At 42.8% G+C, this 23,720-nt stretch overlaps 1 protein-coding gene across 1 annotated transcript in view; it reads right to left on the bottom strand.

The window, feature by feature from the left end:
• Positions 1-7,185, bottom strand: part of LOC118924781 (antigen WC1.1-like) — a 40,575-nt gene extending 33,390 nt beyond the window's left edge. The window contains exon 1 of the mRNA XM_057492318.1: positions 7,085-7,185. Coding sequence (XP_057348301.1) covers positions 7,085-7,157 — 73 coding nt within the window. The 5' untranslated portion in view covers positions 7,158-7,185. The remainder of the gene's footprint in view (positions 1-7,084) is intronic.
• Between the last annotated feature and the right edge of the window lie 16,535 nt (positions 7,186-23,720).

Genomic DNA, 23,720 nt, shown 5'->3' with positions numbered 1-23,720 from the left:
TTTACAAAGTCACAGAAAACTGAGTCAATATACAAAAACCAATGATGTTTCTATACACTTGCAACAAACTTGCAAATTTAATTTTTTAAGTACAATTTACAATAGCACTTTTAAAAAATTATATACTTAGGGATAAATTAGGCAAAATATTTGCAAGATCCTTATATTACTAAACATAGGCTAAAACCTTCAAAAATGTACAAGGCCTCTGAAGGGAAAATTATATAACTTTACAAAGAAAACCTAAGTAAATGGGGAGAGAAATCATGCCAATAAATAAGATCATTATCAACAATGATTTGTACTTTATGCTCTTTTAACTAGTAGCTGATGTGTGGATGCAATGCAATTCCAGTCAAAATCCCATCATGGCTTTTCATGTAACTTGATGTGCTCATTCTAAAATATATGTGAGAGAGCAAAGAACCAAAAAGAGTCAAAACTCTTTATTCAAAAATAGGAACAGTGGGTAGGGGAGCTTGTTCTACCAAATATCAGACCTTGTTGTGAAGTTTACTGTTAATAAACAATATGGTTCTAGCAATTGGATAGACAGTTTGACCAACAATATGCTATTAACTCGGTGCTTGTGTCCCCCCAAAGTTCATATATTAAAGTCCTAATCCTAGTGTAATGGTTTTTGGACGTGGGGCCTTTGGGAGTAATTAGATTTAATTTAATTTCTTAAATTTTTCTTCTTTAATAGATGTATTTCTTCTTTAATATTTTTAGGTTATTTGTTTCTTCTTGGGTGTGTTAATTAAATTAAATTAGAGGTTAATGAAGACCCTTCCCACAAAGAAACAGACAGACCCTGATGGCTTCACTTGTGAATTCTACCAAAGAATGAAAGAAAAAATAATACCAGTTCTATAAATTCCTCCAGAAAATTGAAGAGGAGACAATATGATGCCAGCATTAACTGATACCAAAATTTGATAAAAGATAATACACAAAAATAATACTACAGATCAAAATGTTTCAAAAATTCTAAATATAATTTTAGCAAATCAAAATGAAGGATATATTACAAGAATAATATAACAAGACCAAAAGGGGTTTTTCCTAGGAATGCCAGGTTGGTTTAATATTCAAAATTCCACCAAGAACTGGCCATATCAACAGATAGTGGTGGTTAATTTTTATGTGACACTCAGCTAAGGGATGCCTAGACAGCTGGTCAAACATTGTTTCTGAGTGTGTCTGTGAGGGTATTGGCAGAAGAGGTGAGCATTTTGCTGTAACTTTGTTATTAATACTTGTTAAGCACATCCCTGGGGTGCTGCACAGTAAGTCACCACTCAACAAAACACAACAAGGAAACTGAAATAGAACATTACTATTCACAGGTCCTTGGGAGAGCACACAGTCTGCTTCAAGGAGCCACACAGAGAGGTCAAGGTAGGGTGCAGACAGAGTAGCAAGGCCTGGAGCTCCTGCCTTTCCTGAACAAACTAGAAGAAATGGACAACTTTCTAGAAAAATACAACCTTCCAAGGCTCACACAGGAAGAAACAGAAAATCTGAACAGACCAATTACCAGCAACGAAATTGAATTGGTAATCAAAAACTATCTAAGAACAAAATCCTGGACCAGATGGCTTCACTGCTGAATTTTATCAAACATTCAGAGACCTAATACCCAACCTCCTTACAGTTTTTCAGAAAGTAGAAGAGGAGGGAATACTTCCAAACTCATTCAATGAGGCCAGCATCACCCTAATACCAAAACCAGACAAAGACAACAGAAAAAAATAAAATTACAGATCAATACCCTGATGAACATAGATGCAAAAATCCTCAACAAAATATTAGCAAACCGAATTCAGAAACACATCAAAAAGATCATCCATCATGATCAAGTAGGATTTATTCCAGGGATACAAGAATGGTACAATATTCAAAAATCCATCAACATCTTATGCCACAATAATAAAAAGAAGGGCAAAAAACACATTATAATTCCATAGATGCTGAAAAAGCATTCAACAAAATTCAACATCCATTCATGATAAAAACTCTCAACAAAATGGGTATAGAAGGCAAATACCGCAACATAATAAAGGCCATATACGACAAACCCACAGCTAACATCATACTTAACACTGAAAAGCTGAACGCTTTTCCTCTAAGATCAGGAACAAGACAATGATGCCCATTCTCATCACCTTTGTTCAACATAGTACTGGAGGTCCTAGCCATGGCAATCAGACAACACAAGGAAATAAAAGGCATCCAGATTAGTAAGGAAAAAGTTAAACTGTCCCTGTTTGCAGATGACATTATATTGTACATAAAAAAACCTAAAGAATCCACCCAAGAACTACTAGAACTAATAACTGAGGTCAGCAAAGTTGCAGTATACAAAATTAATACACAGAAATCTCTTGCATTCCTATATACTAATGATGAACTAGCAGAAAGAGAAATTAAGAAAACAACTCCATTTACAACTGCATGAAAAAGAATAAAGTACCTAGGAATAATCCTAACCAAGGAGGTGAAAGACCTATACCCTGAAAACTACAAAACACTCAGAGAAATTAAAGAAGACACCAATACATGGAAGTACATCCTGCGCTCATGGATAGGAAGAATTTAAAAATATTGCCAATATGGCCGTCCTGCCTAAAGCAATCTACAGAGTCAATGCAATCCCTTTCAAAATACCAAAATATTCTTCAATGAACTAGAACAAATTATTTATCTAAAACTCATATGGAACCACATAAAATCCCAAATAGCCAAAGCAATCCTGAGAAAGAAGAATAAAGCGGGGAGGATTACACTCCCTGACTTCAAGCTCTACTACAAAACTACAGTAATCAAAACAATTTGGTATTGGCACAAGAGCAGACCCACAGATCAATGGAACAGAATAGAGAGCCCAGATATAAACCCACACATATATATATGGCCAATTAATATATAATAAAGGAGCCATGGATATACAATGGGGAAATGACAGCCTCTTCAACAACTGGTGTTAGCAAAACTGGACAGCTACATGCAAGAGAATGGAACTGGATTATTGTTTAACCCCATCCACAAGTAAACTCAAAATGGATGAAAGACCTAAATGTAAGTCATGAAACCATAAAACTCTTAGAAAAAAACATATGCAAAAATCTCTTGAAAATAAACATGAGCAACTTTTTCCTGAAAGCATCTCCTCAGGCAAGGGAAACAAAAGCAAAAATGAACAAACAGGATATCAAACTAAAAAGCTTCTGTACAGCAAAGGACACCACCAACAGAACAAAAAGGCATCCTACAATATGGGAGAATATATTCTTAAACAACTTATCTGATAAGGGGTTAACATCCAAAATATATAAATAACTCACACACCTTAACACCCAAAAAACAAATCACCTGATTAAAAAATGGGTGGAGGATATGACACTTCTCCAAAGAAGAAATTCAGATGGCCAATAGGCACATGAAAAGATGCTCCACATCGCTAATTATCAGGAAATACAAATTAAAACCACAATGAGATATCACCTCACACTAGTTAGGATGGTCAACATCCAAAAGACAAACAACAACAAATGCTGGCAAAGATGCAGAGAAAGGGGAACCCTCCTACACTGCTGGTGGGAATGTAAATTAGTTCAACTGTTGTGGAAAGCAATATGGAGGTTCCTCAAAAAAAATGAAAATAGAAATACCCAGGAATTTGACCCAGGAATTCCACTCCTAGGAATGTTCCCAAAGAAAACAAGATCCCAGATTCAAAAAGACATATACACCCCTATGTTTATCACAGCACTGTTTATAATAGACAAGATATGGAAGCAACCTAAGTGTCCATCAGTAGATGAATAGATAAAGATGTGGTACAATACACAATGGAATATTATTCAGCCATAAGAAGAAAACAAATCCTACCATTTGCAACAACATGGATGAAGCTGGAGGACATTATGCTCAGTGAAATAAGCCAGGCGGAGAAAGACAAGTACCAAATGATTTCACTCATTTGTGGAGTATAACAACAAAGCAAAACTGAAGGAATGAAACAGCAGCAGATTCACAGACTCCAAGAGGGGACTAGCGGTTACCAAAGGGGAGGGGTTAAGGAGGGAGGGTGGGCAGGGAAGGAGAAGGGGATTAAGGGGCATTATAATTAGCACACACAATATAGGTAGGTCACAGGGAAGGCAGTATAGCACAAAGACAAGTGATGTCTCTATAGCATCTTACTATGCTGATAGACAGTGACTGCAGTGGGGTGGGGGAGACTTGATAATATGGGTGAATGTTGAAACCACAATGCTGTTCATGTGAAATCTTCATAAGATTATGTGTCAATGATACTTTAATTTTTAAAAAAAGAAAAAAATCAAAAGTTAAATATAAGAAAAAGAAAGTGAAAGACAAGCCATAGTATAGGAGAAAATATCTGCAAATCATGAATCTGAATTTCTCCAAAGAAAACACATAAATGGCCAATAGGCACATAAAAAGATGCTTAACATCATTAGTTATTAGAGAAATGCCACATTAAGATACCACTTCACACCCACCAGGATGGCTGAAACAAATCAGAAAGTTACAAGTGTTTCAAAGATATGTGAAGTTTAGCAACTAGAAACTTAAATGGCAAAATGAATTCCCTTTAAGAAACAAAATTCAAAGAAGTTTCCTATCACCACTTTCTTTCAGCACTGTATTGAAAGTCCTAGCCAGAGTGACAAGAAAAAGAAACTACGTGTATAAGACCTGAAAGAAATATTTCCAAGGGATATGGTAGACTACACAAAATAATTTAAAACAAATATACACACTAACTAAAGCTCAGCCAGGTTACTAGATTTAAGATCAAAATGCAAAGCTAAATTGCAATGCAAAAAAAAACCAAAAAACACCGAAAACCAAAAAGCAGAAAAATGCTGTTTTCTTGCTTTGGCCCAGCTGCTAGAGGGTACATTAAATACTTCTGGGAACCCGAGAACAGAAACAAAAACAAATAAGATAGGTAATTACAAGTGTTTTGAGGATGTTAAGAAGTTGGAACCCTGTCTATTGCTTCTGGGAATGTAATACGGTGCAGCTGCTGTGAAACTGTAGAACACAATTTAGAAGTTCCTCAAAATGTTAATCAAAGAAGTATCGTATGACCTGGTAATTCTGCTCCTAGGTAGACACCCAAGAGAAATTAAAACGTATGTCCACATGGTAACGTGTACATGAGTGTTTATAGCAGCATTACTCCTAATAGCCAAAAAGTGAAAAACACCTAAATGTTCATCAATTGATAGGCATCAACTGATAAACAAAATGTGGTAAATCCATATGAGGGAAAATCATTCATCAGTAAAAGGGAATGAAGTCCTGATGCTCTGTGTCCCATATAACTTCAGTAATATTCTATATTTTTGTAATACTACAGTAAAACAGTTTAAGTGCATAAAAGAATAATGATATAAAAAGGTGTCCAAAATATATAGCTAATTTTTTTAAATAGGTTATAAAATAACATACACCAAATTATCCATTCTTTGAAGGTCTATGTTTTTGTGTACAATGGCATAAATTACGCTTGAAGGGATAATCATTTGCCAATGCCCATCATGGATTTCACAGTGGAGACTCCTGAAATGTGTGATGTGAAATGTGAATCATCAAATGCTCAGAAAGGCCATGACTATTGTTTTATAAGGAGCAAGGTCAATATCATATGGAGTAGAAAAATCCATTTTTACTCAGAAAACACTGAACTGTATTGTTTCAGGGAAAATTAAAAGAATGTTTGCTTTGGTGAAATATTCTTGCCTTTTAAGTGGCTACTGAGGAAATTTCCTACAATTTTCCTAGTAAAAAGGGGGCCTTGTATCAGAACACCCATTGTCTCTCCCCATCACAGGACCAAAACACACCTCGAACTTCAGAGGCACCGAGAGAAGAACCTTCATTAGTATCTGGCCAAACACTCAAGAAGCAGAAACTTGGAGGGATAGGGTTTCCCCAGGAGAGTTAAGGGACCAGAAGACTGAGCTCTAATCAGAGTAAGACAATGAGCACAGGGAGGGGTCAGAGCTGTAAGCAGTCTCAGTCTGACCAGCACCCAACTCTGGGAGAGCTGCCCCTCCAGGCTGAAGGCTAGATTTTCTGCAACCCCATCCCTGATGCCTGCAGTCCTCTGAGTCAAAGGCTCCATGGAAACCAGCTTTTAGAATGGATGAGGGAGAGAATGCACCCTACAGAATTCACACAGATGGATCGGTAGGGCATAGGAAAGGACCAGTCCAGGACCCCAGCAAGTCAGGGAACAATTCATGAGGCTGGGGCAGGGACTTGGGAACCTTTAGATAAGCCATGCTGTACATGAGTTAGTCCCCATCAACAAGAGCCCCTCCCATGGCCACAGGGTCCTCTGTCTCCCGCACACACCTGGTAAGAAGAAATACGGTCAGAAGGCAGAGCCTTTCTCAGCCCAATGCTGGGTGAGCTCTGCAGTCAGGCAGAGAGGCCATGGGATTAAAGGAGAAGGGTTGGAGAGAAACAGGGGCATGATTATCTCTGCTTTGGCACCACACAGATGACATGACACCAACAGTACAGGCACTGTGCGCTTCACAGACCAACAGATGTAATCGCCTCTCGGTTGCCCTCACACTCACCCCTCACACTCACTGCATGCATGCACACACACATGAGCACACAGCCTGGGGAGAACAGACACATAAAACTCAGAAGCCCTGATGGGCAGGCCCCTACGAGGCAGGCAAAGGGAGTGCTCAAGGGGCCCAGACACAGCCGAGGTCAGGCATGGTCCTTCCTGCATGCTGGGAGCCTCTGGAACTAAACAGCTGCTTCTGAAAAAAAGGGCCACACTGGAGCATCCAGAAACTGGTTCACCACAGCCTGGGATCAAATATCATTTCTCTGTAAAACCTGCTGCCATGACCAGATGACTCCCCACAGAAGAACCAATATTCACAATCAGTGTGGTTCCTTTTGGGTCAAAAACCTATGGTCTCCACTGGGGCTTTGGCTGCATGACTCCAGGACCTTTCCCTTCACCAGGGGGTCCACTCACTCACTGGCCCTCCCAGGATAGGCAGGCGTCTCTTACCTTGAGCATCCACCATGGTGCTGAGGACAAGAAAACAGAGCCCCTGAAGAAAGGCACGTCCATTCAAAGCCATCCTGACTCCCTTGTCATCAAAGGCACACTCCCAGCTGCAAAACAACCCTATGAGGATCCGGACAGCAAAGGTAGGAGCATTTATAGACACATCCCCTGACATCCTCCCTACTGACAGCCAATAGAGACCCCTTTTACCATCTCAGATGCTATCGGAGACCTCATCTCCCACTTTCTGAAGCTCAAACACCAATTAGATTCTGCATCTTGAAAAATCTCCTTATATGAGCAACACGGCCCTTTGACATCATGTTTCCTTAGGTCCCTGAGATGGGGGCGCCTGTGATGGGGGTTGGGGTAAAAGTCGCATCAAAAAGCATGATTTGCTTTCTCTCCCCTAAGGGTCCTGGCCAATCGCCGCCAAATGTAAGACCTTTCAGCGTCTGGGTGCTGTGTTCAGTTACCCTTTGACCCATGGAAGGGTTTTTTGGTATGATCATACTTTGTTCTTTTCTGTGACTGAGCTCATGGCCAAAGTAGAGACCAGAACCACAAGGAAGCCAGCAGAAATACGAGAATAATGATCAGGCCAGCAGAAAATGAGGACCAGCAGCATAGGAATTCACAGGTGAATGCAGAGGGGTAAGGTGGGACTCCTCAGTGGGGGAGGCGGGATTGCTGGTCTCTCTCCCCCTCTCATCCTGATCTGGAGAGTGGGGACCTGGCGCACAAAGGGGGTCATAATATCAAGGGGCTTTGACAGGTCTAGCTTTTCCCTTAGGGATCTTTCTTACCCCTAAGACCACTCTGTCCAGCCCACACATCTCCTGGGGCTGAACCCTCCTTCACTAGGGTAAGGAGGAGCTGTAATCTACATGGTATTTGCAGACCCTTTCTCTCTGTGCAGCTGCTGGGCCAGCAGTCCCAGTGCCAGTGCTCAGGGGTCGGAGAGCACGTGGCCTCTCTGCTCTGACCTTCTTCCTCCCAGACTAGTCCCTGGCCCACCCCCACCCCCTCCGCCTTTCTCATTTGCTCCAGCCAATTGGCTGGTCCACTTCACTCCATTTCAGTTCCTGCATCCACCCTCCTACCCTTTCAGAATCTCTCTTAATTCATGGTTCAGTGGAGCATGAATTCAACCCCAAATCCATCTTATCCTTGCTATCCTTAACACATGAACTAATTCCCTTTTCATTTTTAATGGTTTTGCCCTTAGTCACACCAGGGAAAGAAACAGGGGAGATGGAAAATACCAAGTGCTCACAGGTATGAATGCTCTCTGAAGTCCTGTCTGTGAGTTTCCAGGCACCGTGAGAATGCTCATCAGCCAGCATCTGCTAAGCATCTACTCTACACCCGTGCATGTGAGCACCGGGCCAGGGGCTGGAATAGAACAATGAACAGGCAGGCACTTTCCCCGAGCCACCGGAGTTTAGAGTCTAGCTGGTGGTGAAAGGTGTTATACAAATAGGGACATTTAATTTATTCAGTAACACAATTTGCAGCAAGATGGATGGACCTAGATGGTGTTAGGCTGAGTGAAGTAAGTCAGAGAAAGACAAATACCATATGATTTCACTCGTATGGAATCTTAAAAAAAGAAATCAAACAAACAAACAGAAATAGACTGATAAACACAAAGAACAGACTGGTGATTGCCATTGGGGACAGGGAGGAGGCTGGGTGAAATAGGTGAAGGGGAAAAGATTTGTGAGAATGTTTGATATCTTGATCTGGGTGATGGTTACATGAGCATGTGCACATGTCAAGATTCATGGAGCTGTACACTAAGATTTGTGCATTTTATCGTATCTGCCTCAGTCTTTTTAAATGTTCACTTAAAATAAATGAATAAATAATATTGTTTAACAACAGATGTGAAAAAGCCATAAGAAAAAAAAAATTCAGTTTGTGATCACAGGTCACAACATGGCAGAGGTGACAGGGAGGCAGACTCAGTCACGGGAAGCTTCTTCTCTGGAGCGACATTAAAGCTGATAACTGGTGAGTGAGGTGGAGCTTACCTGGAAACTCAAGTCCCTTATCTTACAATCGAGGCCCCTCCCTAGACTCTTCTCTTCTCCCTTTTTGAATTTTTACATATCGAAATTCTATTACTCTAGTTCTTTGCCCTATTTCAACCATACCTGTCCTTCAACTCATCAATACCTGTAACACCTTAAATCTCTCTTTGTGCTTTAGGTAGAAATGCACTAAGAATTGGAGAAAGAATTGAAGATTGGATACCAAGAAAGGTATTTGAGTTGACTGGGCAGGAAGAACTAGAGCCAGCCCTCAGGGGGGCCGGATGACTGAACTTAGTGGGAGCAGTGAGCCAGAGTGAGAGAGAAGTGGAAGCTTCCACCTGCTTCAGATGTGTGGGACGCCACAAGGAGTGACGGTGCTGAACTGGCCCTACTGTGTTCACGTTTCACTGTGAAACACGACCTCCCATAGACGGTGCCTCGGTGATGTCATGGTAGCAGAAAGAAGATCCAGCCAGTAGGAGCCTAGGCTGAGGAAGAACGTGCATGGAACTCTCAGGTTGAGGCAGAAACTACTGCAGAGGTTAAAGACAGCTGAAGAATCTGCATTAATCTGTCCCCTCACCGAAAACAGGGAGAGAACCAGTGGAAATCTGATGGCAGAAAAAATGTAAACACACCTCCCTGCAAACTGCAGGCTTCCAGTGAAACGAGCTTGGTCCAGCTAGCCCCCACACTGCTATTCCCTTAGGAGAAGCTGTCCCTTTGTCCACCCGGCCAGCATCAGAACTAAAACAAGGAGGTTCTCTGTCAGGCAGGGTTTCAAACCCACTGCTGTCTTCCCTGCAGGGTTACCTGGTGCTCCTTTACAATCACACAGAATCTTTGTGCCCCAGCCAACAGGATGGTAACACAACCCTCTTGCTCCAGCTCACCCTCATTGTCACCCATAGGGCATGGATGGGACCCTAACATTGTATCCGCTGTGTTCAAGGAGTCCACTTAACATTCACAGACCCAAGTCTCATCAGCTCAGCACCCTGCACAGAGGGCTCTCTCGTGCTCCAGTGCCTGGAGGTGAACACAGGGCCCAGCCTACATCCCCCTGGATGGATCAGAGGTACATCCAGCACCACCAGACCCCCAGTCCCACTCCAGCTGGACCACTCCTCAGCGCCCCAGTGTTCCCACAATTGCCTCTCATCTTCACTAATGGGTCTTCACCGCTATTCATCCAGGATGAACATCCTCTGAAGCCGTGGAGCCAACCTGCAAGGCTTCCCTTCAAGCCTGGTCAGAGGAGAAGGACCCCGCGGGTATCAGACGACGGCTCCGGCCTTTCCTGTCCCTCTGGCCCACAGAGTGGTGGGGGTAACCTAATGCCCCGTTTCCACTGCACAGGCAAGTCCCAACCACTCACTTCCATGTTTCTCCCCTTTTCCTCAGCAGCCCACTTCTCTCCACCCAGTCAGAAGAGGAACCACATCAGGTTTAATGGCAAGTGAAAATCCTCAGGACTTAGTAAATATTCCTGTTCAGAGGCAGTTCCCATATTGGATGGGATGCAGAGGGTCCACCAGCCCTCAGAACATTCTGCTTCTTGTCTTAACTGCTCGTGGAGTGCATGGCCCTGGGTTAGGCCCGTTCCCTTGCTTGGCTCCTCACTGAGATCCCGGGGGCAAGGGAGGGGGTGCAGAGACAGGCCTTGAGCTTGAAGATAACCTGTTAGAACTCTGAGCACCCAGAGTTGGGAACCCAGAAACCCACCTGGAGACAGAAAAAATAAACACAGAATGTACTAGAAAGACCTGAGGTGAATCACTGAGCCACTGAACCAGAGGAAGAGCCTCTGGGTGCGGCAGCTGGGACCAGCCACTGGCAGGAGCCTCTGCACTGGCCGCTCGTCTGTCCAGGCTCTGGCCCGGCTCCATCCATGTCTATGCAGACCAACTGCATCCCCTTCCTACCCCAAAAGGCAGACAGCACATGATATAGTCTTGTTGGGATGGAAGGTACTTTCATATTTGCTGGAAGACAGGTTTGTCAGCTTGCAAAGTTTAAGGACATTAAATCTTCCATTTAAATATCCAACTTCCCCAGCTCATTTAAGTTTTCAAAAATGTCATACTAAGCCCTCCTTTTCCCTTGTGGGTTAGAAGATGCTTTGGTCTTATTCAGGTGATACCCAGCCCATCTGGCAGTTGCATTTCCCAGTGTAAATTAATAAAAATGGTGCTCTGATTTAGAATTTAAATTTTTGTGAAGTATTGCAGTTAGTAGACATATCCTTTGAAAATGTACATATTAGCAATTAGCTACCTTAATGCTAATAATTATCAGTAATTATCAGAGAGGAAAAGGAAGAAAAGAATGAAGATAAGGAGGAAAGTGAAAAGAAAATTCCATGTCTTCATTTTCATAGAATTAATGTTACCATAAAAATCTTTTCACATATATTTTGTCCACAGTTCAGGTTATTTATTTGTCATAGGACACCCAGAAAAGGAATTATTATTATTATATTTGTGAGAAAGGAATTTATTACTAGTCAAATGGCAAAAATATTATGTTTTTTACTATATTGCCATACAGTACATAGAAATCTATTATTCTTCTCTGAATCAATCAACCTTCCTAAAGGAGAAGAAAGAATAATCCCAGGGAGAAAGCATAAACCTGTCTGCTTCCTTCCACTCCAGGTCTAAGTCACTATCTCTTCCAAGAGTGGCAGACTAGGGAATGTTTCCGGCAAAGGAGATTCTGGTGCTGGTGACCACCCCCAACCCTTTCCTGAGGCTCACTGCCAGCCCTCCATCAAGACCTGGGGTCTTTACATAGTCCTTGGTGGGTTCTAAGTTTCTGAGTTCCAAGTGCCTAAGTGATTAATTTTTTACAAAGAAATTTCAAAGTCAAATTAGCCCACTTACTATATCAGTGGACTTGCCCCACGTGTGAAAACATCAGTTTCTACTGGGTGCAGCTTGTCTTTAAGGTGAGAGGTTCCCAGTCTCCAGGTGCAGGTCATAGGACCACCACAAGATGGCAGCGCTGAGAATGACAAATTTCTGGAAGCTAAAGGAGCGAAGTGAAATTTAATGGCTTATTTTTTCAAAAAGATCATATTATCTATTTCATATTTAAACATCCCAGAATGGCCTGTTACTAAAATATTGCATTGCATTTTTGAGCTATGGAAGGAATTCATAAAGCTAGAAATAGACACTAAAATAGATGAGGTAGGTAGGATGACTGATGATAGTGATGGTAATAGATGGTACAGATGAATGGACAGGGATACAATATCTATATATGGGGATTTTTAAATATGTGCAATCCTTTCTCTTTTATTGCATTTCATTTTATGTGAACTACCCCTTCCTTTCAGTCACCAAACGATGCTTGAGCAGAGAGAGAGATTGCTCTTCCAGGAAATAAAGAGAAAGGAGTCAGTGTTTGACTCTGGCCCTCCAAAGTAGGAGTTGGGGGTCCCAAGAATAAAATACACAGCTTTGACAGACCTGGGTTTTCTAAACTTCAAATTTTTCCCCCTTACATACCAAGAGTTTGGTTTAGTAGGACTCAGAACATAATTGTATTATAAACCACAGCCATAGAACTCACAAAATACACTTTAAGGAAACTGCCCCACATGGAAAAGGAAAAGAAAAACTCCTTTGCTGGGAAGTGGCTGCAGGGGAAGGGGGGAAGGAGAGGCATGTGAAACAGAGAAGAGAAGGGACTTATTCAGATGCTGCCTGAAACCATCAGTGACGCCACCTCCTTAGATCTCAGGCTGAGGAAACCTGGAGGCAAGAATGGAAGCCCAAAGGGGTGAGAGGAAAGCCAAGCAGAAGGGGCTTCGCCCAGGGAAGTCACTGCTGCCAAAGACTCGTTCCCATGGATTGCAAATGCTCCCATGTTCCCTGGAAGGCAGCCCTGGGACAGGTATAGTGAGAAGAGCAGTAACCGGGTGCCAGATAGAGCCCTGCCTCAAAACGCAGCCCTGCTAGACATGCTACCACCCACACTGCCCGCCCCTCAGGCTCACCGTTCCCATAATGCACCCCTACAGGGCATACATTCCCTTAGGCCCCTCACCCTGACGTGCCACAGTAAGCACACAGATATGGGAAGAACGCGTTCCATGCACCTGCATCCGAGTCTCCACCAGAGCACAGAGACAGCTTCACACCCCACCAATCCCACACCCGAGGTTCTCAGGGGGACCAACGGGGCAGCTGTAATCAGTCCACAGCTCTGTCACCCGCCCCCCCCCAGAAGAACCCACCTCGTCCAGGTTGGCAGAAACAGGCTCTCCTTTCCTGCCATGCCCATTCCTTCTTCTTGAAATTCAGAGAATTAGAAAGAGAAAACAATGGAACACGCTCATTTCTCCCCCTAAGTATTCTAATGTCTACCGGGTAATTTTCCGAGAATCACTTACTTGTCATCTGTTCCTTCCACTCCGCAGCCCCAAGGCTGCACATGCATCCTGTCTCCTTCTGTATCTGTAACCTCAGCACATTAATGATAATAGATGATTACAAATATCAGACGCAGGACATGAACTCAGGTGCCAAAGCTAGGACCAGGATCCGCTCACTCAGAATTAATGCAACCCTCCCTCTAGGGCCCCAATCCACCATTCCTTACCCAGTTTTAGACTCTACATTATCACCAGAAACTATGCATCTGGACACCTAGGACATGGGCTCTGCTTGCTGGAGCCCAGCCATCCCTTCCCACAGGCTGGCATGGACGCACATTCAGTGTAACCAGCTCACACGGTCGCATGTTCCTCAGGACAAAGATCTCATGGATAAGAAGCAGGGAATGATGGGCTGAGAGGAGGGGCTCATCCCAGGTCTAGCAGGCTGTGTCCAAGCAGTACCCAGCCCTCCAGAGTTTGGGGTGCAGAGTCAACCTGGGCCAGCCCACCCTCTCTGACACATAAGGGAACATCAGTGTACAATCTCATCAAAGGAATGAAAGGGTGGCAACGAATTTGAGAGAGTACGAAGAGACTCGGGTGCCAGACTGGTCTTGACCCACAGCTCCTCCACATACTGGGTGTGTGGCGGGAACAGGTTTCTTCAATTCTCTTTGCTTTGGTTGCCTCATCTGTAAAATGAGGGTAACAGTTGTGCCTAGAGTTTTGGTGTGGATTTAATGAGTTGGCTTTAGTAAGTGATATTGCGGGGCGCTTGCTAGGATAGTCCACAGCAGCAGTGGAGTAGTATGAGGACAGCCTTCTCCATCCTGTCTCCATAGGACTCTAGAATGTGAAACTAAATTCTGTGAGCCCTAGCCTTGACTGGAGCCTGCCAAAAATCTGTGTTGGAACCACAGTGGTGACTTGACGGTGTCGTGATAATGGTGAGCCTTCCACAACTGACCCTCTTTTGTGCTCCCATTCTCCTAATCATGAAATTCCACCTTGGCAAGTAACTCATTTGCTTACTTGCCAATTTTACTTCATTAGTTCTTATGTTCTGCAAGAAGTTCTGTTTCTAATTCACCTCTGTCTCCCCAATGTCTGGCTATTTGAAAAATCCCAAGTTATGTCTATTAAATGAATGAATGGATGAATTAATTAATGGTAGTCCACTAGGTGTTACACAAATCATCACAATCAAAAGAATTGTTTTGAGAACATTATTCCACTTGATGTTGTAAGGACTTAACGTTGCAGTGCAAGTTATATCATTTGATAAATGCTGCTACAAGAACATTAAATGCTATTATGTTCATGTATTCAATTCAATATTGTTAAATGATATGAGCTATGGTTCAAAACAACACAATGGCTCTGCAATGAATGCAGTAAATTACAATTTCCAAAAACAAATGCAGCCCCACCCCCAGAGCCATTCTGAGAGATAAAAACACATATAAATGGGGCAGGTCTCTTTGTGTGTCCAAAGATACAGAAGACAAACCACATCATCCTGACAGGGGAAGACCATGAAGTCGCTTGCTCTAGCCTTAATCAGATATGGCTAAGTGGGCAGGATGTTATATATTTATCATATGGCACATTTTTTATTAAAACCACATATGATTCTAACAGGAAGAAAACGTTGTTATAAAGAATTTCAGCTAGCAGCTTATATATTGAATACAAAGTGCAGAAGTAAAGAGCAGAACTCTGTTTTTTTACTTAGGACAACTGCTTAATTGGCCCTATGAATACAAAACAAAACAATGTGTTACAACAACGTTGTAACATTGCATCATTATTCCCAGTATCCGTGAAAAAGTGGAGGTTTAAGAGGTTAAATAATCTCTCTTCTGAATAGTCAGTAATTAACATCCTTGTTTGATGGACAGTTCCTCAGGAGCTATTAGAAAGAGAGTGACTAAGATACAAAAATATTCTTTATGAATTCAAAGAGCTCTATACAACACTAAACAATTACTAATCGAGTTGTTTCACTAGGCATTGGAGATCCACCTTGCCTGTCTGTATTCCTTGTGTGGACCGTACAAGGCCAGTAAAGGTTCCTTTACCAAAGAGCATTTCATCACAAGGACAGGAAAGTTCCTAGTTAGGTCATGAGCTGATTCAGATCCAGCCCATCATTCTTGCTCCGTGTACTCATTCCAACTGCTCTCTCAGATCTCAGCTTGCCTTCCTCTGCTGGACTTTGTTGGTTCCCAGCCACCATTTCTGATTTACTGACAACTAGATCTCAAACCCTTTCAGAGCCACAGTGACTGCAATGGGGAGTTGAGAACTTGGTAATGTGGGTGAATGTTGAAACCGCAATGTTGTTCATGTGAAACCTTCATAAGATTGTATATCAATGATACTTTAAAAAAATGTATGTCGTGTTCATATTTCTAATGAGTTAACTAATTGTTTTTCTCTTAGGTGCAAGATCATTTTTCTATTAAATGCAACTCCTCATGATAGTTGATGCGATTAAAAATATATATATGACTTTGTGAGCACAGTGTTAGGGCCACTCCCAGTGCCTGGGAAGGTGCAGGTGCAACAAGAGGCCACGAAGCTTAGTTTTCTCTAGCTTCATGATTTGTCTGCCTCTGGGCAGAGCTTATATAATTAACAACTCCAGCACAGTTTGAGTTCTGGCGGGTGGTGGGTGATTCTTAAACCTCCTAAATCCAAGGTTAGTGCTCCCTCTCTAACCCGGAAGGCAGTTCAAAACAAAACAGAAAAGAAGCAGAATTTGGACAGCTGATCCAAGATTGCCCATCTATAGCTGTGCTCTGCTACATATGGAGCTTTGGTGCTGTTTAAGGTCCGGCCAGCAGACCTGCTTGAAAACACTGAAGACAACAAAATTTATTCTGCCCCTTCACATCTAAAAAGTCTACAAAGAGATTCTCTTTTCCTTATCATTGAATCCTTCCCCATCTGGGCATGTAGGCCACAGGCATCTGCTGAGGCCCCATAAGGGCCCACAATGGGGGTAAAGCCTATACCCATGTCCTTCCTTTATGCCCATTCTACCTTACAGCTACCAGAGGGCCTGAAATCATTAACTCAGCTATGTCCCACCTCATGTCCTAAACTGGACGTTGAGGGGAGTGGCTCTCTATTTCCAGTGTCTATAGCTTAACAGATGCTCAATAATGTTTACTGAATGGCTAAATAGCACCATGCTGGACATTTAAGAGAAATTATTTCATGTAAGAAAAACTCCTTTTGAGAACATTATTTAGGTAATTGATATTTTAGTTTCAAAGGCCCAAGATTTCAGCAATTAAAAGAGCAAATTCTGGTTTTCAAAACAAAAATAGCTAATCACCAAAAAAATGTATACTAGCAAACGTTGCAAATCTCTCTCTCTCTGCCTCCAAAGATACACAGGACAAACCACAACATACTAGCAGGTGGAGACTGTGAATCTTCTTATTAAGTCTTAATCAGGCACAACGGAAGAGACAGGAGATTTATATATGTATTTATCACTTGGCTGCATTTCAAGTAAAACCACACAGGAATGTAACAGGAAGAAAAAATTGCCATTAAAAACATACTGCATAGACTCATAGACACCAAGAAGGGACTAGTGGTTACCAAGGGGAGGGGTTGGAGAGGGGGGCAAGGGGGAGGGGATTAAAGGGCACAATAAGTCACAATCACAGTATAGGTTGGTCACAGGGACAGTAATATAGCACAGAGAATACAGTTAATGATTCTGTAACATCTTACTACATTGATGGACAGTGACCGCACTGGAGGGGCTGAGGACTTGATAATATGGGTGAATGTGAACCACTCTACTATGTATTTGAAACCAACTTAAGATTGTCTAAAAATGATATGTTAATTTTAAAAAATTTAAGGAAAAATGTACCGTAGTACTGTCTCTATGACATAAGGAGGGAGATGATATTCAGGAAGAATTCTTTTGCTGAAGAAAACAGCTTAATTATTCTTTGACATTATGAAAGGAAAGCTATCGTGAGCTCATCTGAAAGGATGCTGTGGAGAGCCAGGCAACTAAATTGTTCTGTGCAAGAAAGTATATTTCCGGTAGGGGCACCAACAGAGAGCAGAGGAGCCAGAAGTTCAGACTGCAGGGCTGGGGTATGAGTGTGCCACACATGTTTCCCTGAGGGTCTTCCCAGGGGGCTCAGTGACTCCACAAGTCTGGTCCTCCCTGGCCTGTGGCTTACACCTGCTGTCTTGCAGTGAAAAGAAATGTCATTCAAAAATGAAATGAAATGAAATGACATCCACAGCCCTGTTACTAGCATGGTGAAAAGAAAGGATCAAGTGGGATCAGATCATACCCCTCTTAAGTTCATGAACTTGGGTGTCCAAATCTCTTGCCCAATTTGGAAAGTTCTCAGCCATTATCTCTTTAAATATCTGCTCCTCTCTCCTCTCTTCTCCCTTTGGGACCCCAGTAATGTGTAGATGGTGTCTGTTAATGGTACCTCATGGTGCAGTACACTTCTTTCATTTTTTCTATTCTTTTTTCTTTTTTCTCCTCTGATTGGATCATTTCAAGGTCCTGTCTTCCTCCCTCACAGATTCCTCTGCTGATCCAGGCTGTTGTTCCCTGTTGCATTTTTTGTTTTGTACATTGTAGTCTTCATCCCCAGAGCCTCTGTATGGTTTCTTTTTGATGCTTTCTTCCTCTCTGTAAATGTCTCATCTTGGTCATGTAGTTTTCCTGATTCTGTTGAATAGTCTTTTTGAGTTTCTCGTAGCTCACTGAGCGTCCTTGAAACAGCTATTTTGAATCCTTTATGGGGCCAATCACAGATCTCCCCTTCTTTGGGGCTGGTTACTAGGAAGTTACTGTGTTCTTATGGTTTTTCGTTTTCCTTGAAGTCGTGCATAACGGTCTTCACACTTGAAGAGGTCGTTACCTCCGCCAGTCTTTACTGACTGCTTTGGGGAAAGAAATCACACCTGTCAGCCCTGCTAGGAGTTCAGGGCTTTGCCGGGCCTTTCCTGTTCTTAGGCCTGCTCCACACCTCTTGCTCTCTCTTATGGCGGAATTCTTACACTCGTACTCCTCTCCACCCTGCAAACTAGGCTGAGCACAGCAGCCCTCCTTTTTGCTTTCCTTGGGGCAGTGCAGAATGCTCGAGTTTGTGGTTCCCCCAGGCCTTCAGCCTTGGCTGGTTTCTGTTCATGCTCTTCGCCGTCTCCAGAGCCTCATCCTCACAGCCGCTCTCAGGAGCATGCACAGGGAGCCAGCCACGGGGTGGGGAGGTGTGTGGATGAGATACGCAGAATGCTGGGGTGCCCCACGACCATTTGGGGGATCTGCAGGTGAGGCACCCAGTGGTTTTCAAGCAGGCTTCCTGATGGAGGCACGAGGCAGTTGGTGGAGTCTGCATCCCCTTGCTGCCCTCCTAGGCTCTGTCTGTCTACTCTCTCCCAGCTGCCCCCACACCCACCCGGTGTGTAGCTCATAACTCAGGACTCTGGATGGAGTGAAAAAGAAATGGGTCTCTGACACTGACACACACAGCAGGGGAGACCAGGCACTCACTCTTAAGCTCTAGCTCCCCCAGTGGGTGAAACCACATGCCAGGAGAGTCCTTCTGGGCCCCGAGATGTGCCACCTTGGGGGAGGATGGCAGGGGTAAAGTAAAGCTGTTCCTCTTATCCTCTTTCAGGAGTCCAGGCTCAGATGTGTTGTGCTGGAACTTCTTCACTGCTCTCCTGGATATCCACAGAGGCTCTCTCAGCTGTGGGTGGTTGTCGAAATCAGTGTTCTTTGGGTAGAAAACAGTAGAAACTTTTATTCCACCTTGATGAAGACATCACTCCCAAAAGTCATGGTTCCTCGCCCTCACCGCGCCCCTCAGCTGAGATCCTGTATTTGGTGGAGAGGTCCAAACCTGTATTTCAGGAGGTCCTGAGTCCCGGGAGGTCTTACCTGTAAGGCCTGGTAGTCTGTTATTAGCCTTCAGCACCATGTGTGGAAGCACTGAGAGGTACCGCAGAGAAAACTCTGGCTCCAGAAACACTCCTGCTTTCCCCGTCATACAGCAGTGTCCCTAGTTCCCTCTTGAAAATCAGGACCCATTACTTCAGCCAGTTCACTAAGCCCTTTCTTTGCCTATATGAGATTCCTATTGCTGCTGTAACAAATTAGTTACTAGCTTAGTGCTTAAGATACACAACTTATTAAAGTTCTGGAGGTCAGAAGTGTGTGATGGGTCTTACTGGGCTAAAACCAAATTGCCAGCAGGCTGGTTTCTTCTGAAGGTTTTAGGGGAGAATCTATTCCCTTACTCTTTCCTTCCAGAGGTCACCTGCATTCCTTGGCTCGTGGCTACCCAGCCAGTAACCATATCACTCTGACCTCTGCCTCCACTGATAGGGCTCCTCTGACTCTCCTGTATCGCCCTCTACACCTGTAAGAGCCCTTGTGATTACATTGAGCCCACCCAGATAATCCAAGACAGTCTCCCCATCTCAAAATCCTCAGCTTAATCACATCTGTGAAGTCCCTTTTGCCATGTAAGGTGACACATGTTCTGGGACTTAGAATGTGGACCTTGGGGGAAGGAGTAGTATTCTGCCTACCACACTGGCTTTCATTCAATGACATTCTTCCCTGCAGAACTAAAGCCTCTAAATCAATGACCCCCAAGTTGGAGGAGCAAGAAGCACAAATTTTGTGTGTGGATTATAAATAACAGTGAAACCACTCCCACTTCCACCCTCTGTTCCTGAACCTATCTTTCTTTTCTGTCTGAGAAATCACCATGAACTGGTCACTGATTCTGACCACATCTTATAGGACAGAACCCTAACCCCTAAAGGGGTTGCCCCTCAACTAATACCATAACTGAGTCTTCAGCAAATCATTTGATAATTTCTCAGGCCACATACTTCTGAGTGATGATATGATACATGATAAGACAAGTGAATATTATGAGTATGAACACGTTACCTGGTTTTTTTCTGCACAATAAGTTCTTAGTATAGAGGCAGCATTAGGTAGCAGACCATCATGGTAACTAAGAAATTCAATAAATTAAAGAATGATAGTGCAAGCAGATAATGTGCACAGGGAAGAAAAGTCCATATTCAGAATAAGTGTCTATTTCAGTGAGGAAAATAATCACAACCATATCCATGATGGAAGGGATCTAATGCAACCAGCCTACTACCAGGTGGCTGGTTGATCTCCAAGGACATAGTGTTGTGTCAGGAAGGAGGCTTTGGGCTCTGTAACTGTCAGGTCGGGTACTCATCAAAAGGGTATCCAGATCAGGCTTGATGAGAAAAAGCCCAATTGCCAAGTGCATTTACAGCCGCTATTCTTGACACTGTGGCCATTTTGTTCCTAAGTCCAATGAGCAAGCCCTGAAGTTGGGAAAGCAGTTGATGGGCATCCACAGAGCAGCTCATCTTGTGAAGATAATTTTTGAGCACCACCTCTATGACAGGATGGCCTTTGTGAGCACTCACATGGGACACAAATACCTCCACACTCTGTGCCCTTACAGAGGTTTGATCTCCATAAATGTGCTCCAACTCCTTGGTGTCAAGCCTTACCTCTTGTTCCCTCAAAGTTCCTGAACATCTGGCCAAACCACTAGCCACTGCCAGCCTTTTCTTCCAGGCCAAGTGGAAAATTGCACTGCTCAAAGTTCTGTCCCCTGAGAAGATACTTCTTCCCCACTGCCTTTCAGGACCATGCCTGAGGGATTCTGTAACACCATGATCATCCACTTTCAGGTGTGCCAACATACCATCAGAACCATCTGTAAATCAGATCTGAATTATTTTGTCAATCAACTGGTTATAGAAAGCTTTGCATGAAGCTCAAGTGTAGGTCAAAATAGAAGTGGCAATGCAACAGGATTAGATGCCTTTGAAGATGCTAAAATATAGGGGGAAATGTGTTTCTGCAAGCAATAGATAACATTTTGAAAGCTTATTATATACCAAGTACTATTCCCTGTGATTATATGTAATAATTCATCTATCCTCACAACAGTTCTATACGTTTTTATTAACATCCCTATTCTGAAGAGGAAAACCAAGTTAAATAACTCATCCAATGCCACCCAACTAGCAAATGTGGTATTGTGAAGCCAGGCACTCTGACCTCTGAGTCCATGCTCTTAAACACTTCTTAGCAGCCTTGGGTAAATGGAGTTGGAAGCAGAAGGTAGTAACAGATCCAGCCTCAAAGCTGTTGGTTACTGGAGTCCTTTGGTGCCATCTGCTGTCAATCCAGGGTTGGCAATACCAAATGGTGCGGACTTCCTGATGGCTGGCATTTTTTTCTTCCTCTGACTGGAACATCAGTATGTGATGTTTTCTTCTGTTGGATTATTAGCCAAGCAAAGAGACTGAGATTATATGGTTCTCTTTTCAACTGAAAAACCGTGCCTTTGAGCTGGCTGATTAAACTGAGAAGTGAAAGGCTACAGATGATGACTCCAAAAGAAGTTCACCTCCCCATGACTTTTAAAGCCTGTGTCTGACGTAGAATTGCCTCTAACTTGGCCCAACCAATTTAGGATGACTTTGGCTGAGAACCATCAGAAAATAACAGAACTTTGAATATAGAACAGTGGTAGGAATAGTAGCTTTTGTAGCACAGCAGTGGCTGCCAAGGGTTGTTGGCGGGGTCAGCACGTGAGTTCTGCGAACTGATAAAGCCTGCATAGTCAAGCTTAGAAGAAAAGCAGTTTGAGCTCTGTCTTCCAGAACATTTTTTAAATTACTTGAGTTTTATCAATTTAGACAAATAGTAACCCAACTTGAAACAAACAGTTTCTTTCTTTGTGGCATTTGAGATTAAGCCACCCAACAAGGATCAGGAAGTGAGTTCCCAGACTGCTAGAAAACGTTGGCTACAGTAGAGCTCAGAGGAGAGCAAACCATACAGCCCTAAGTAGCAGCCCTTCCTCAAGACAAAGGACCTATTATCTTAGAGAGTAGAATAAATGTGTGACTTGCAAGAAATCTTAGAGCAACCTGTTTCAATGTTTTATCCTGAGATCATGGGTGGTCTCTGATTCACTGTTTCTTTTCTTTTCTTTTCTTTCTTTGAAATACAAAGCTGCCATGTAATGTCTAGTGTAACCAAACTTAAATAATTTTAATCTATTGTTTTAACAAGTGAAGGTTTTTCTACATGAATGTATAAGAAAAGTGAAAGATAGTGAGAATCCAAGAGGATTTCAGGATTCTGAGGAAACGCCAGCCTTTGGTCCAGAAGCAGTGTCTGCAGAGGCTATATATTTCTGGAGAAAAGAAATGGGTAAATTGAATAAAACCCAGTTGTACAGTTTCCACTGAAGGAAACTTAGATCTAGATTAGTTTGCCTGTCTCTAAAATATTCTTAAATGTAAAGGCCAGAAAGCATCTTGATTGCAGTGTATTCCTATGTTAGTTAATATAAGAAAGACCATTATGCATTTTATATAAATCCTGGAAGGAATCTTAAAGCTCCTCTGGTGGATCACTAAAATAATGGTCCTCCATAAATCACATTTCCCTGTATCCACATCTCTTTGTGATGTGTCACCTCTTCTCTTCCCAGCAAGAGATGAAGTTTAGTTCTTTGCACCCTTAATTCTGCCCTGGACTTTAAGTTTGTAAAATAAATTATTTGCCTTGACCAATAAAAGGAGGCAGAAGTGAAATTGTGTGAGATCCAGACACTTGGTCTTAAGAGGCCTTGTAGTTTCTGCTCTTTCCCTTTTGACACTCTGAGGCTACCATGCTGTGAGGATGCCCACTCGAGTCAGCTGGAGAATGGGAGACCACCTGGAAGAGAACTGAAGCAGTCCAGCCAACAGCCAGACATACCACTGAGGCCATCTCAGCACATTCCAGGCCTCGCTAGGCCATAGATGACTGATCGCAGGTGAGTAGAGCAGACCACTCAGATGGCCAACCCTCAGTCATGGGAAATAACTATGTTGTTTTAAGCCACTAAATTTTGGAGTGGTCCTTATGCAGCAAGAGATTACTAATACTCCTCCCAAGAAAACCTAAAGATCAAACCAAACTCTGAATGCTTTAAGTACACTAGCTCTTCAAGAAAATTTCCCTACTTGGAAAATGAAAGTACCGTCTTCATTGTCACCCCTTTAATTTTCCCAAATATGTTAATATCCCCCATGAACTAATAGTGTATAGGACTAAATCTTAAAAATGATGATTTTCTAC

This window comes from Manis pentadactyla, chromosome 14 (assembly GCF_030020395.1).
Source record: "Manis pentadactyla isolate mManPen7 chromosome 14, mManPen7.hap1, whole genome shotgun sequence".
In the NCBI taxonomy this organism is placed as follows: Eukaryota; Metazoa; Chordata; class Mammalia; order Pholidota; family Manidae; genus Manis; species Manis pentadactyla.
Note: the sequence above shows the minus strand (reverse complement) of the source record. Positions and strands in the feature narration are given on the sequence as shown.